The 17,494-nt window shown below is 45.4% G+C and overlaps 1 protein-coding gene across 3 annotated transcripts in view; it reads right to left on the bottom strand.

Annotated features, from left to right (window-relative positions):
- Positions 1-17,494, bottom strand: part of LOC118787664 (pleckstrin homology domain-containing family A member 7-like) — a 96,477-nt gene that overhangs the window by 45,103 nt on the left and 33,880 nt on the right. For all 3 annotated transcript variants that reach the window (XM_036543215.1, XM_036543214.1, XM_036543216.1), the window contains exon 4: positions 1,117-1,200. In XM_036543215.1, the coding sequence (XP_036399108.1) occupies positions 1,117-1,200 (84 nt within the window). The remainder of the gene's footprint in view (positions 1-1,116; positions 1,201-17,494) is intronic.

Here is a 17,494-nt window from a genome sequence, read left to right as displayed (position 1 = left end):
CAACGTGATTAAAAAGCAGGAGAGTCTGAAAAGTATTCAAACGTGTGCAACCGACACTAATGCATTCCCCACACCTGGCTGCACCACAGGTGACAGCATTTTTGCCCGCTTTGATGGTCCACTGATCTTTTGTTTCCTGCTTAGCGTGTAGCCTAACACAACGGGGCCATGTCGGCAGGGGATGTTAAAAGCGCAGCTCCGGTTCTGAGTGCGGTGTAATCCCCCCAGCCTAGCACTACAGAGCCAGGAGCACAGGGGCGCAGAGCTAAAGGGCCACAGAGCCCAGATGAAAGAGAGACGGGCTACGGTGTGTCGTCCTCACGCTCGCTCCTTTGAATGCAGCCCTGAGTCAGGGAGGACAGGAGGGATCTCCGAAAATCCTCATCCCCGTCACCAATTACTCTCCACAGCATTTGGGGTTTAAAAGAAGTATCTCCAAAAGTTGTTGTCTGGTAGTAATGTGGGTGAGGGTGCTGTACCACTCACCCAAGCCCCATCTGCTCAGAGAGGGACGCTGCTCCCACGGGACACCCCGCATCAATCCAGGATCCTGGTAAACCCTCACCAGTGACGCATGCTTCAGCAGAAGGGTTAACACAATTAGCAAGATCTGAAGTTCCTATTACTCAATCAAAATGGAATGGCATCATGAGAAGACAGGGCATCATTACTCATCATTACTTTTATCTCTTGACGTTTCATTCCGATTTACTGTTCCCTGCACCCCCACAGTCAAAGACGGCTTGTGAATGCTGGCAGGTTTATTGTCGTGAATTCAATTAAGGGAATAACACCTAGAAAGACACAAAACCCCAGGACCTGAAACAGTGGTTGTGTAAGCAGTTATGAATCCGAGGAAGTCATGAATAAATCCATATTCATTAAATATTGAAGGGCCATTTTTTATTGTTATTCCCTCCTGCTCTGGAGTTAATGGAAAGTCCTTCTTCATTCCATTTCTGCTCCCCCCCCCCTCCCCCTTCCTCAGATGAGGAAGAGGAAGGGGAAATGCTTTCCACTAATCCTACTGCATTGCTGTATTATCTTCACTTGGACTGGACTAGAAACGCATGCAAGCACCCCATCTGCAGAGCGAATACGGAGGTTGACACTCACTGTTCTCGGAGGACGAAGTCGATGTTTTCAGGCGATATCTGTCCCGTTACAGGGTGCCGAAATGCTGTCGTTCTCTGGTTATGGCTGAAAGGGTGAAATGAGGGGGGCGGGGGTGAGAAAGAGGGAGGTAATGGGAGGAAGAAGAAGGAGAAAAAACAAAGAGAAACGGAATTATCACCCTGACATTACCCGCTTTCCCGTCACCACCGCCCTCCCTGTCGCGCGTCCGGCCGCGGAACTGAGAATTCTACAGGACTACTCCAAGTTTGGAGGCTAGCCGTGACTTTCCCGAGGGCGTGCGGAATGTGTGGCGCTGCCGTGGGCGGGCTGAGCCAGATCGTATTATTTCGCGCAAAGTGGAGGCCTCAGCACATAACACAGGCCAGCGCTGGGCTTTTATCGATTTCAATTACAGCGGCTCATTCATCGCTTTAACTGGGGCATTAAAGCATTTCACTGTCACCGGGATAAACAAGGGGAGGACAGTGGCGCTTTTGTTTTCAGAAGACTGATCCCCCGGCACCACATACATCCTTTACAACCCAAGGGATATTTCTTTAGGTTCTACCTGGTACTAACCCACAAGCTAAATAAGGAACAGGATTAGTGTACTGCTTAATGGCCAATTTCCACAAAAGAAGCCCTTATGCTGAGTCTAGGACACTCCGACAAATGTCTAACATGTCAGAAAACTGCAGTCCCCACCATGGCAATGTACACAGTCACATAATGTAGCCTCACTTGAGTCTGTCAATGTCATTTCTCAATGTCACCTCACAGGAAGAAAGCACTTGGTAAAATGCGCAGTACTGCTCTCAAACATGCTCCCATTTGTCATTTTTGCAGTAAAACATACGTAAGCGATGTTATTCTTTCTGGGTAGAGAGTAATGTGGAGTGACAGTCCATGTTTGTTTCCGTTTTAGCAGGGGAAAAGTCATTCTGTTCTGAGGAGGACAGGGACTGCACTGCACAGCAGAGACCTCTTACCAGGACCCCAGGAGAGTCCGGTGTCTTTCATGTTAACTTGCTTCAGTCCTACTGGAGGACAGAGCTTGTCATACAGACTCTTCTACTTCAAACTGACATCAGCCTTGGCATCAGCACTAGTCCCAATGTTAGCATAAGACTCAAAAAGCTTTACTGTGCATACCTCTTTTCTGTGCCTAAGAAAGAACATCCAACCTCTCAGCAAAGCTCTGTGATAATAACTGCACGTGTCTTTGCTCTTTCAAGCCCTTGTCTCTTTGGTCTCTTTCAGCCGCGTGTTGATATTGTTAATATAGTATGTTAATACAGGGCATCTTTGAAAAACAGATTTCATTAAAACCACAAAGGACACGCCTTCTTTAAATCAGCTTCAAGGTTGTACAGAGGAGCCCCGTTGGTCACTTGAGGACACTTCAGCCATCTTTAGCCATGACCGGGAGTCACTCTCACACTGTCCCTGCACATTCAACAGCGAGGAGAAAACACCAAGCCTCCTCCATCATCTTGTGTGGTCAATTAATATGACGGGATGTTTGGACAAGGTCAGCTAAATTATACACTATTTGTCCATCACTGGTCCAATCAGAGCAGTTGAAAGTCAGACCTTACAAATAGCAGAAGTTTTTTTTTTGCTGAAGTCTTCACTGTGTTATGAAATTAATAGCCCCCCCATCTCTAATGTAATATTTTTTGCATCTGTACCCCTGGTAACAGTGATAAATCACAGCCTGTTTGGGCTGGACGCTCTACATGAACGGATTAGTATCGATTTCATTTGAGACCATTTTCCCCTGTGGCCGCAATAAGCATGCCTGAGGCCAAGGGAGGAAAAATAATGTGGAAAGTTGCGAAACCTTTTGCCTACGCAGTACAAACATCAGCACTGACGCATACTAGGACACTAGACACTATCACATCTTATGAAACCTTTTCATTCATACAACTCCTTTTCTTTATATCAACATCACCTTCAACTTGGTTTATTTTTGGTCCTTTCCATTAACTCTATGCATCATTATGCAGTAGTCAACGTTCACCTAATTTTAGTAAGTCCCAGGATGCTAATGTAATGCCAGCTTATCATAGTTCTGAATAAATGGGTTCCACAAGGAGAACAGCAGAACACTTGGAAAGTGCGTACATCATGTTGCAGTGTTGAAGCGCATTTAGGGCATTTCCACAAGGAAATAAACCCACAGCAATGTCTGGTTGCATAAAGAGCATTTGTAAATCCATACCATTGATCTGCCGTGTGCTCGTTAACTGACTAAACACTTTCTCTTGGCTTTATTTTCAAACACAGATAATTCATCTCTGGAAAGATCCAACAGGCAGAATCCAAAAGACCAGCTTTATTCTGGGGGACACCTGCAACACCTCCCAGACCGTAACTGGTGTTCAGTGATTATTGAGTTCTCCACAAAACATTCTCCACAATGCTTTTCAGAGTTTTAGCCACTGTATGACATCAAATCTATTCCTGAACAAAGGAGAACACTTTCAGGGAATAATATCTTGCCAACACAGAAACTGAGACACAGCAGGTTACTTGGCCACTGCCATCTTTATCAAGCGACCAGCTGTTTGAGAGGGAAGCTGTACAAAAACAAGGATTATCCTGCATCAACCAATCAGAACCAACAGGCGACAAAACACCATTGAGGAAACTTTGCCAACTGATGATTAAACGAACACTGCCTTTCAGCAACACTTTAAATTCTGTTCGAGCCATGACTTAATACACGTTAAATAATTTGTTTAAGCTCAATTCCTGACCAGACCACGAGGCTCGCGCATCCTGAAGGATGCGGGCACGGGTTCCTCAGCATCTCTTCTGAAATAAATCGCCCCTGCTTTCACCAATGACAAACCTCACTGCCTTCTTTACTGAGGCTCTGCTCCTCTAATGACAGGGCCATTTGTCTCCGGGGGGCAAAGCACACAGAGACAGGGACAGAGGCAGGCTGGATATCTACCCTTGCTGCTTTCTGTTCCCGCAGCCCTGCAGGTGTTCACCCCTCTGATCAGTTCCCAGAGATCTTGGTGACTGCAGCAATTTAAGCCATTTCCTCACCGCCATCACACAGAACAGCAACAAAGCAGAGGCCACGCCTTCATCACTCATACAGGGCTGGAATGGAATTTAACCTTGAACTATAACAGATTCAAACTTTTACTTGCTTTTAACACAACTGTAACAACTTTTACAGTTGTGTTAAAACTGTCACTGTAATCAATCTGTAGGTTTGAAATACATATTTGTATGTACATATAAGCATATATAATATAAACAAAGTTCTCAGAGCATCTGAGGTTTATATGTATACTTATACACCTCAGAGGCTCTGAGAACTTTGTTCATCCCATGCACGGTCCACTGATCCAGTATGATGATGCCCCATATCTCCATGAATTGCTGTATTCATAATAATAAAAAGTGACTCTGATAATGAAACTGTGGCAGGAGAACGCTAACTGAAAAGGGAGAGAATAGCTTGTGTTCTCATTATGCTTCCTGCAATTGTGACATTCCCTGGCCCTGGAAATATTTGACCCTGTTTTTTTTTTTTTTTTTTTCCCTTCAAATACTATGGACACCAGTATCGATGACCATGACAGCTGGCGCACAGGGACAAACAGCAATGATTAAAACCTGAAAAGTCATTAAACAGGGGAGACCAGCCAGAGAACATTTATCCTCTCATACACTGGGGATCATATTGAGTTCTCTGTTATTGACAGTGGCGGCTTTTCTGCATTGACTGTAGCATGTTTAATATCGTATAGCGAAGCTGAACTGACGAAATTACTGGAGCGAGCTGCATTAATGCACAGATGAGAGCCCAAGGGAAGGCTTCTCCTGATCCCTACAGCCCACCACCACATTCCCACTGCCCTCTGAAATCCCTTTGCTTCAGCTCAAAACACACCCACGCACCGATGAAAATAACCCGCTCAACTTTGCCATTAGCGCAAACCTTCTCTTCCCCTTGTAGGGAAGGGCATTTACCTTGGCGGGGGGGTGGGGGGGGGGGGGGGGGGCAGGTGTCAGTGGGTGTGGAGTGGTGGTGAAGGCAGATAATTCCTGCTTGGCACATCAATCACGACAAACAGCGCGGTGATACAGTGGCGAAGGCGATACCTCCGCCCCCTTGTCCCCACTGCGGGGGCGTGAGGCGTGCAATCGAACCCCTGACTTGAGGCACATGGCGGTACATCTTGTTCGCATTAAAAGGTGACAGGAGGGTAAACAACTCCCTCTTTTGCCAGGTGCTGCAGTTCTTTAAAGCATACTCATGGCATTAAAAGGGTAAGCCGAAATGTGGGGGAAACAGGGCGTGGCCCACCACCCACTCTCCACCCCCAGCTCAGACCTTGGATCGCGGATTTATGAAACATGGCTTCTAAAATACTGTGGTCAGTATTTATGAAGACTATGTGCATATGATATATTTCAATAGCACTGTGGTCACAACATAAACATTCAACATGGTGTTTTGATGGGAGCTGTGGAACACCAGAGCACCTCTGTTCTTGCACAATGTGATTAAACCAGCTTGTGTTTGTGTGAAGGCTTATATGTTCTTGCAGTCAGTTTCACTTTAGTCCAACAAGGACACTAAATTACAGATCTAACCTGACCAGTATTGTTTCCCCTGAAGAAAAATTCTTTTCTTCCCAATACTTCTGAGTATACCCCGCCCAATAACTGCGAGGTGAGACCACCAAAAAAGAATGATTCTCAGAAACATTGTTGAATAACAATCACTAGTAACAGCACGGTCAACGGTGAACACAAATATTAATGCGTCACAATATCAGTCTCAAATCAACCTTGAGGAGACGCTCATGCCCACGTTGTTTGCGAAGTTTTAATTAAGTGGCTGACAGCTGAGCAGAAAAACACAACACAATCCTTCCATTGGAAGAGATTTATAGATTGTAATTTCTCCAGAGTTCAGTGAGCACAGTAAATCGTGAGCACTCCCAGTGCTGGTTTGGGCTCCGTTCCTGGTAACAGTGTGTAGTTCTGTGAACTCCGCTGGGGTTGCACAATGGCAGAGTCCCCTCCACGGATAATTACCAATCTGCATTCTTTGGCTCCTTTGTCTCCCCCCACATTACTTCTGAACTACTTGTCATGGAATTTACTGCGTTGCCGCATTGTGAACAAACAACTACACAGCACAGTGGTGTTGCTTGTTATACTGTATTGCATTTCCAGAGAAATTAACAGAGAATTTGCCCAATTTAAAAACAAAATCCTTTACCTTTAGTCAAGATGGTGTTTTGTGTTGAATCTACATGTAACCCATTGTGTATGTCATTAATCTTTTTCACCTCAAAGACTTGTCAGATATTGCACATGCACATATGTAAACAAATACACACAAGCATGCACCAGGAGGCACATGCACGTGCACACACGTGCACACACACAAACACACACACACACACACACACACACGCATGCATGCGCACGTGCGCTTACACACACACACACACACACACACACACACAGACACACAGACACACAGACACACACACACAACTCATTCAGTCATTGAGTGTATGACGTTACAATAGAAATAACTCTCTCAAATGTTCCTACCCACACTCAGTGAAAGCAGCTGGGCTTTGAGAGTGTCCTTTCAGCAGCACTCGTGAGACAGACTGTACTGTGATACGCCAGTTACTGCACAGAACTCTACTGCCAGCTGCACGCAGCACCCTCACCAACGGCTGTTTCAAATCAGCACGGTGGGTGAAAGTCCAGGGAATCCATGACCGGTGCTCCAGTTGAAGCACTGCCTCTCCGGTGTACGGCGTGCGGCACGCCTGAGTGACAGACAGCAGTTAGGGGTTACACAAACAGCACGGCTAGCATTACAGCGGCCGCCCCCGCCATGACACATTACACCTGCCACAAACAGCAGGCCGAACCACATGACCAGCGCACTCCATCGCTCTGCTGGAATTACTGTCAATCACTACGTAGACGGAAACCAGGACACAGTATACCGTGTCCAACGTATTTCTCCCAGCCACACAGATCAATCCCCTCCATGCTACCATAACACCCTGTCCATCACAGTGATGCATTCTCCATTAATTCTCTTCTCAGGCATGGGAGGAACATGCCTGGGGCGATTTCTCCTCTGTGTCAAACCGCTAAGACATGAACACAGTCAGGCGGGAAAGCTCCTGAAGTAAAGTTTGCTTCCCATTAGTGTCAACGGCCCGTTTGGCACGAGAGACGGGGTCCGGAGCATGCCATCTGGTAAATCGCCACCGGCGGAATCTCTTTGAAACAGAACGAGTGTGAGGCTTAGCCTTAGAAAGTAAACAGTCACCACGTGTTATGTCTTGACTTGACAGTCTGTCCGTAAACATGACCCACACCTTAAATGACAACACTCACCCTTGCCTAGGGTAAGTGGAGTGTGGACAGACAGACTATATCAGGCAAATCCGACACCCGAAACTGCGACTGGTTCTGAGCTTCCGCGTGGCAGGCGGGTGTGTTAATCAAAGGTCACTTTTATTTAAAGATTAACAGGTGGAATGTGTTTGAAATTTGGACGGGGATCAACGGATCTGGCGAGTTATGTTGCTGTGGTTTTAGAAGTTTCCACTTAAAACACGACCAATGCGGTATAACAAAATTGCTGCCCAAAGCTGAGGTACTGCAGTTAAAATCTGACATTTGCTGTGACGCATTAATCTGCATATAATATTCAAACAATTCCAGCCTTCAGTTCCTCTCCACTGATTTCACGACGTTGTGCGATTTCCTAATCAGGCTAGCGAACACTCAGCGATTACGTGGGGAGGAACAAGTGGAAAATGGTCAAGCTTTGATCAGCTCTCATAATCACTCCAGACTTTTCTCAACAGAAAACAGTTCTTTTCTTCATCCATTTAGTTACAGCATATTTTCAGCCAGGAGGCAACTCTTAAAGGGCCTCAAATGCAGTTTGCTGAACTTATCAGTAGTTTACCCTCTAATTATCATTGGACAGATATATCTGATAATGAGAAACACTGAACTGTTTTGAGAAAAGAAAGTGAATTCAAATTTGAGAACAAACCACAGACAAAGGGTTAAGTTGGACAGACCATGCACACACAAAGCCTACAGCCCTAACAAGACAAATTTAATACCTGCTTATAATGGCCCATCCCTACCACCCTGGTTCATTTTAAACAGACCCTGTGGCAGCACGTTTTGTGCAGCAATTTCAGTCCTGAATAAATCCATCGCAGAGTGCCCTCTGATACTCAGGTACAACCACAGCACTGTTCTCAATTTCCCCAACAAACCACAGCTTATTGCTAATCCTCCCCCCAATGCGCAAACTAAACCACGCTGGCACCAGACCCTGAAAGGCTGAAACATAGTGGCATTTTCATTACTGCTGCTAACGCCCACAAAAGCCACTACTATTCAGAGATATTGCGGGTCTCCACGTCACCACTCTGTCACTGTCACCCAGAGACCCGATAGCTACACACCACCTTGCCCGCTGTGACACTCTGTCTGCCCAGGGTTATGGAAAGCTGCTTCTCTGCATTTACCTCTTTCCTCATGGCGAGTTCCTGTATCTGTTTCCTTCTGGTGTTACCGCGCCGGTCTGTACGATCCTCCGGAGTTCAGCACGGAGAGAAGGGTGCCAAGACAGTAGTCGCGTTCTGCTGCAGGGAGGGGGTGGGGTGGGGGGTGAGGGGAGGAACACGATCTTCCCCCAGTCCTCTAAAGCTACTTTAGTTCCCACAGGAGCCGGTGCCTGTAATTTCGTTCAGAGAGATCCTAGGGCCCCTCTCTTGCCCCCAAAATCAGCTGATCAGAGAAATGCCACCGAGACATCAATCATCAATGCCATCAATCCCTGCCTTCCCCCACACCCCCATCCCCCAACTCCCTCCCTTTCAAGCACTACAGCCCTGCTCTCTTTCTACCCGAGACCAACACTAATTATCTCTCACCAGCTTCCATCCTCTTCAGCTGTTTACGGACCGGGTCGCTCTCTGCTGACCGTCCCGGTCACTCTCACTCCCCGCCCAAAGGCGGGACCTCACTCCGCAACCTGACACCCTGTCAATATCGTTCAGGTTGCCGTGGCGAATCACTCTGCCTCGCCACGTCTCTCACCAACACTGGCGCCTCTTGGGTTCGGCTTTCCGAGGGCATGAAACGACTTTGACATTGGGCCCTTCAATCTGGGAAGAGCAGCTCTCAGCTCCAATTGGCGGAGACCCTCCAGCTTGTTGGCTTCGCACCCCCCGCCCCCTCTTGTGTCCTGCACTGTGACAGGGGAAAAGGCGGAGCAGCAGTCCTGTTCTGGGCCAGGGGGGCCCTCAACGTCCGCTTAATTGCGCCTCTCCGTCACAAACACTCACATCACGCTTCTTAATCATCTCTCGCTCGGCATGCCACCGGCTCCACCATGCTGTAACAAACTCTGAAACTACACTAGTTCCTTTCCAGGACAGCGGACCGCAAACACAGTGAACACTAGACCTGCCTGACATTTAACATGGACACTAAAAAGCTAAGCTATTTCACGCGTTGTTTACTGCTTTGAAAAATCCTGAACCTTCACGGCATGCTGCGGATCGATCCCAGTGCCAAAGGAGACTGTGTTGGTGGTAGTCTGCAGAGGTTTTGTTGTGATTTGAGGTGCTTTATTTAGAGCCTTGAAAAAGCAGAGAGGGTAACAATGGGCTGTTTGAAGTGTTTCTGTGCTGGGTTCCGGGTTTGCTCAGAGTAAGGCCAGCCCCCCATAACTTCCGCCAGCACCGCTCTACTTTATCCATTTTCTTCAGAATTATGCTGTCCTTTCACACCATGTTTGTGCATTGTGCACCTTAACAGTTAGGCTGATATAAAAAAAGTTTTTTGTCCATGTTTTGCTACTCCTCCCTCGTTATCTGCTCTGGCTCATTAGACACAGCTACTGCTGCTGTGAGTAATGGAAACGAACTATCTAAGATCTAGGACAGGAAAAGCAAGCACTGTCACAGCAAAATCATGGATTTATACGCTGCTGTCTGTGACCTGCACAAGGCAGGTAAGAATAAAATAGATCAGGATTACGTAAGATCCCCCCACTGACCTCTGTACTGCAGTGGGGGGACTGACTGAGGGTTATTCAGGTGGGGACAGGTGGGCGTGTGATAGAATCGAGCTTGTTACCTCAAAACAATGACCCAAGTGTCACAACCCATGACCGTCACAGCCACCATGAGGTGAATCACTCTGACTGCGAGAGGACAGAGGCTAAATCTAAGGGCCTCCATGATACGTATCTAATGCAAGATTAACAGGTTTGCCTGCTCTTCCGCATCTTCAGTAGTAATTTAATGACATTGGAATTAATTTAATTCCTGCTGTATTCCTTTAAGAGCTTTCAACCTGACAGCACAGGATGCAGAGTGTTACTGACTTTGAGGGATTACCCATTATGGGATGTAAAATGTGTGTGATGGCATTTGTTAAGAGATGATCTGTCAATCATCCATGTATCAGAATTGATCTGGGGGTTTGTTACAATGACTGTAAGTCTCAGGCAAACATGAGTAATCACCACAAAATATAATTTTTTTTCTTTCAGGTGGGAATAAAAAGGTTTTTTTTACAGCTGTTCTAAATTTTACTGGATTTATTGCCTTAATAAATGAGTGTAATTGAGTATCCTACAGTATGTTCAGTAGCTGGGGGAGAATTTCCCCCTTGTATTATTTACAGGTCTCCCAAAAGCTAACCAAAAATACTGTGCTGCAAGCCTTTCATTTCTATATTAAAGCAGGTGGCGTAGCCACTTGCCTTGTCATCAGAACTGGGATATAATTAATGTACACACAGTATGTTAGTTTACAGCCACGGGCAGATGGCTGTGGGTTTTTTTTTCAGCAAATAAACTGGTGTAATGAGCCATATCCAGCACACCTTCATTGCATATCTATGGCCTGTGATTGCAAGTGAAGTGTTACCATGAATAAATGAAAGACAGTACACTTACAGGCCTATGTGTATTCATGAATGCATTTCCTACCACTGTGTTGTTGTACTGGATCATATGAAGCTGACACGACACACTTCCTCACTCAAATCAGAAAGCCTTAGCAGACGCAAGAGAGAAAAACTGCATTATAATGTGAATGAAAAACTCTGCCACTGCAAGAGAATGTGGTTAAAGTGAAGCAGCTGAGAAGGTGCCAGAGCTCCTCGCAGCGTAAATGACTTTAATGATGCTATTACCCACATGGAATGACAAAAGGCCATTAAGAGCAAAAGAATTTGCTATTAAGACACATGTCCATTTCCCCTTCATCAGCCAGCTAAACTGGACACTGGAGCCCAGAGGAGTTGTTTCTACTTTGCTTTTTTGGCTGATAAAGTGCCTGCGAGTAGGGAAAGAGGGCTTTTAGTTCCTGTAACGCAATCTACTGGCACGTTTTTGTTGCGCTAAAATAGAAAGACTTCTCATAAATAAAACACACAGCAAAGGGTTATTTTCAATTTATTTTTGACATTTTACTTTCCAAACAGGAATGCAGATTTGCCGCCTAGCCTGTGGCGGTGGTGACAACCTTCCCAGGTAAAACTTGAGAGAAATAAAGCAATTAGCTGACCGTGAAAGAGGTTGACCCGAGGTCAGGCCATTCACTTCATCTCCTGACTGATCAAGCCTCGTTACTCCCCCAGGCTGTCCTCTCTGCTGCACGGAGACAGCATCGTCCCCTAAATGAAGACCATTGTCTAATTGTCCAATTTTTCATCGTTTAGCATTTATTTGGCAGGGGTCTGACATCACATGACATCACGTAGCCCTGTGTGAGCGTGGCATCTTCCTGTGAAACAGGGCCTCATTGTGGGTCAGGTTTTGAAACGCGACAGTGGCACATCTCCGGTTTCATCAGAGGCCTGACTAATAAAGGAGCGTTCCAGCACAGGGAACGGTGAGAGGTACACAGTGGCGCCACGGGGGGGGGGGGGGGGGGGGGGGTTCACAGAGCGAGGGCCCCTACAGATGAAAACAGCAGTCCTGGGCAGGGCTCTTATAGTCACCTCAGCTGAGACAGACCACCGAACACATCATCTCAGCACTTGTAAACTGCAGTGACACCCCACTGGGCCTCAACGCTGTACATTTCTGTTAAAAGTTAAGCGCACACAGTGGTGAAGCTGTGTTGCTGTTGCGCGCGCACAGGCTGAAAGCTAATTAGAGCAGATTGAATGGAAGGGGGACTCGGGACGGCGCTGAGCGATTTATTTGGACGGAGGCTGGCGCGCCTGCTTTGTTCTCCAGGCTTGGCTGCCGCCGCACTAAAATAGAACCGCTACCGGGGAAAAAATGTTTAAAACTCTCCTCTCCTGGGAACGTGGGTGCAGAAAACGGGCAGATTCAGAACGTGGCGATCAGTCATGTCGGTGCGGCGGTGCAAAGCACAGCGCTGTGAGAACGACCACTGCGTGAACCCTGCCTTTACCACCGCTGTCTGGCCAAATAAAGCAACAATAAATAACACGAAGGCACCACAAATCCTATTACTGATTTTAGCAGACCTCTCATTGTTTTATAACCCACCCAGTGGTAACATAAGCTACCCCCCCCCGGCATCTTGGCACAGACCCCTGTGTGTGTGATTTACCTCCACCGCTCCGTGCCCTGCCGCACTGCTCAGGCTAGCCTTAATGTCGGAGCATAAATTGACAAAAGACCGACTGCTTATGGGTACTGGGGCCTCCATGTTGAGGCTCCTGCAGATTTCTTATGTGCAGACCAGGGGCAGAAGAGGAGACAAATAGTGCTAAGAATGGTGGTGTCCTCCTCTAACCCAGCCTTACAAAACACAAGCATATGCAATAAAGGCTCAAAATACATGAAAACTATGCAGACGGGATGGGACAAGAGGAATAAACAAAGTGATCTCTAACGATAAATACAATAAAGATAATTATCTGATGTATTAATGCACAGAATAAAACTCTGCTCAGGCCTTTAAAAAATATTATTAGATTTTGGTGCTCTATAGCAATCATATTTGTCCTCTCTCATCTCTCATCTCATCTCTCCAAGCAAGTTTTAGAGAGGGCACATAGTCATGACACTAAACCTGAAACACACGGCTGGATCCCACACATATCTGTAAGCATCATTAAGCATAACAAATTTGCTTTTGACCTGAGTTTAATCCAAAGTGCAGCAATGTATCTACTTCACTTTATTATCTCAACGAGTACGGGAACAGCATTACAGTAAAGTCTAATTGCATCTGTGAGCACGCTCCTCTTAACTTACCGTAATGCTGGACAATGCTTTGAACCGCACAGCGAACTGTTTGAACACATAATGCGTCCTCTGCTGGGCTCTTAGTAAACAAGGCAGTAATGGAGTAGTAACACGACATTGGGGGTGGAGGAGTGCGGCAAATTGGTACCACTGATATTGCTAACTAATGGACTCTGCTCATTACCCTCTCTGTTTGATTCGCTGTCGTTTTTCAATGCCACTCTGAAACAGATTGCCAATTAATTGTACTCATCCAATAGATAATAAAAATATTTGCATTAGCATAACCAGTTGCGACAAGAGCGGTTTACGTGATTTGGATGAGAACGCTCCCAGTTTATTTCAGGACCTCATTATGCGGAGACTGAACAATGAAGCGGACAACCAGAGAGCCAGGTCATCCACTCCCTGCAAATGAGTTTTTCCACTTTTCAAGGACTACCAAGGCGGGGGAGGAACGGCTAGGAGAGGCTTTGCATGGTGCGAGGCACAGGGGGTTCATGACAAATGCAGACCGCTTGTGACTAATGCAGGTTTATGACTAATGCCACTCCTGCTCACCTCGAGCACAAAACCTTAATTACCGTGCACCTCTGTGAGTGCGGTTTGATTCCGGGAAGCGCCGTGAGGGCGAATTGAGAGATGCTCTTTCAGATGGGGCTTTTAGAGCCTTGCGCGTCTGCTCAAGAGGGACTGTGGAGGGAAAGGGCGGAGCCCTCGTTTCTCAAGCAGAGACGATGACGGTGCTCTGCAGAAACATCACTGCAACCACTCCTCTGGGCATCACGGCAAGGAGCGGGGTCAGGCGATTCGCCCCCTCACCACACACGAGAGCGAGATTGGGTGATACACAACTTCACCATACCTGAAAGTGGGGTCAAGTGATTCACCACGAACCCAGTCAACACCATGTAGATCCCCTGATACCCTGACCTTGTAGGGCTACAACAGGAAGAAGCCTGATGAAGCAGAGCCATTCAGATGACATGGCCAAGCCACTTTAATGATTCACCAGCTTGTTACAGTTATCAGAGTAGAAAAGTCTGCAATCATGTGGTTGACTTGGTGTCGCTATATTCCACAAAAAGCATACCATATCATATAAAAGATGCTTTGAAACTAGTGTCCCCCATTTCTGTTATAAGACAACATGATAAACCAAACTGTATATGCATATGAAACTCAATAGGTGCCAATAAAAATCTGTTCCACTGCTTTACCACTGAGACAATCCCTGTAACCAATGAGCCTCTACAAAAGGAAATGTTCTACTGTCTATACTGAGTACTATAGACAGAGGGGCTGACCTTTTCTTACTCCCACTTTCAAAACTATATGTATTTATAGCGGAAAGGGTTTAACTGGACACAAGCATATTCAAACAGCAAAGCATAATCACAAATCAGCCTTGAAGTGCCACTGATTGCACTGCTAGAATTGTACTTTAAGATAAACACTGTTTGTGGGGTTCCCCCCAAACATACAATTTACAATTTCATGTTCAAATTAAGACCGCATGATGAATGGTAACTGAAAGAGATACTGGCATTTTTCAGACAGTTAACACAACGAAATCAGCTGAAGCGTTTTTTTGCCTTCTAAAAAGGAAGAAGTGATCTTGTTTTTAAAGCGGAGATTCTGTGTTTTCGTTTCTGAACAGCAAGCAACCAGGGAATGGTCTGTCTGCAGTGGGGTCGTGAACTGCAGATAGCAAAGTTTAAACATCATCATCTTTTGATCCCATGCAAACACTTGGCCATCTGTGATGCTGCGATAGTTTTCCTGGCTATACCCATATTGTCCTTCCACTTTGGAACTCTAATGGGCTTGTGGTAAAATGTATCGCACACAAAGTGCTTCTTGATTATTTCTGGTAACAGATAAGGCCTGGGCTACAGTGTAGCTGCGCTCTGTCTGTTCCAGGGCCTGCAGGATCAAATCCTTCGAGGGAATGTTGGAACTCCCATTAGCTCTTCCATTAGTCCACTGGCACAAACTGAGCTCATTTATAAATATTTATAAAGGACAATTTGATGTAATTCATCACCGAAATTGGAGTTTCAGAGCCCCGTCCGACTAACGCAACCAAGTGACTTTCAAGCGCGCCATCCTCGGGGTCGATGGAGACAGCAAACTGCCATGGAAAGAAAGTTGAAGTCACGGGAAACTAAGAACAAGGGGGAAGATCACAAGTGAGTCCCTTAAATAATGCAGTCGAGCCAATCTGCTTTCCTGACACCATTCCTTTTAAATGCGACCCAGAGCAATTAGTATTCACCTCCACTGCCAGGACTGGGCTGACACCAGCACACAGCTGGGCGACAAACCAGCAAAACTGCATATACTCCACTTGAAACCAATGACAGCGTGCGTTCAGAGGGGCTGCTTTGTTAACAACGTGATGGCTGCTCTGACTGCCAGTCTGCCAAACCACCCGCACCTGCCCACATCCGGTTACCTCCGCCCACGCCCGGACACCTCCGCAGCATCTGCACTCTGACGCACCAGCAGGAGAGGAGACTGGCAGTGTCAACTTGCCCAATTTCCAATTCGTCTTGTATTAATATACTTAAATTACATAAATATGTAAATGCTTGTGTTATGTAAATATATATACACACACACACATACACATATATATATATATATATATATATATATATATATATATATATATATATATATATATATATATATATATATATATATACACATATATAATATCTGTTGTGCTCTCACAAACATATGTATTGCAGGTACAGACTAAGCCCATAGGTGAGTTATAAGTAAAGACTCAGCCCACATGCTGGAAAAGCATGGGGTCAAACGGTCGTGCTCCAGTACTCTAAAAATAGGTATGATAAAATTTTTAAATTGATGTACCTGGTTTATGAACATTTGTAAATGTAATCCAGTGATACAACATTATTGACGCAAGCATCCACAGATGTCCTGGACGGTATGTACTGCTCCAACAGGCTCAGGGTACGAGTAATAAGTCATAGCTCATAACTAACTTGCAAAGACATAAGGGAAAGACATAAAAACAGAATCTGATTATACAGCACCTGATTTGATACAGTACAGCTAATGTTTCTGAAGAAAAAGAGTCCTGTGCCTGTCTACTTGCTAATACGGTTATAATGTTTTCTGTACTCGGTACACGGTTAAAATGTCAACTGCAGGCATTTCAACAGAAATTAATTACTTGCTCACAAAATTCATGCTGCTCCTACACATCGGTTAGGAGAGACACACCAGCAATAAAATTTTCTCTATATTCATTCTGTCAGCCTTCAACTAGTCATTAAGCCAGCCTTTCAGTGTACTGTAGTCCTATATAACGTAAATGTTATATGTACATCAATATAAAATACTAACATATTAAAAAACTACAGGAGCTCTTGCAGCTTTTAAATTATTTATTACTTTCATTATAGCACTGTTACTGTAATTGATTTGTATTTTAATATAATGTAACCTGAGTTGAGCTCTGTACAAGAACATTATGCTCTCACAGATGGGTGTAGTACATGTACAGATTGAGCTCACACACTCTGAAAAAAGGACATTCTGGGATCAGTAGTCTTAAACATTTTAAAATTGATCACGCTAATTATTCAGAGGGAAAATGCTACAATGGAAGCCATGATAAAGGCAGGTCTATCTGATTTTATGCCAATGCTGGGCTTGGTTTGACCTCATCTCAATTGTATGTTTTATCCTTTTCCTGACCTCAGTTAAGAATACTTTCATTTAGCAGACAGCCAAAGCCAGTCAGATATCCCATTTCTGAGATGAGGCAACTTGATCAGAGCAGAACCCTAAGTAAGGTTTGACACCCTTAAGCCTGTGTTTCCAACTATAAAGGATCTTGTGCTACGAAAGAGATGAGATTCACGGCAATAGGAAGGTTTGGCTTATCTGTGTCATTAGGGACAAGTTTAAGCTTCATGGACACAGACCTAATATCAAAAAATGGCAGCAGAAGTCCCATCAGCACTGAAGCAGATAGGGATGCAACAGTGTTCAGGGCTATTTCTTCTCTGAGGACAGAAAAGCCCTTTAGATAAATACACAGCAGTGAAACGG

The sequence above is a fragment of the Megalops cyprinoides genome, chromosome 13 (assembly GCF_013368585.1).
Source record: "Megalops cyprinoides isolate fMegCyp1 chromosome 13, fMegCyp1.pri, whole genome shotgun sequence".
In the NCBI taxonomy this organism is placed as follows: Eukaryota; Metazoa; Chordata; class Actinopteri; order Elopiformes; family Megalopidae; genus Megalops; species Megalops cyprinoides.
The sequence above is the reverse complement of the archived record's forward strand: the minus strand, read 5'-3'. Positions and strand labels throughout refer to the sequence as shown.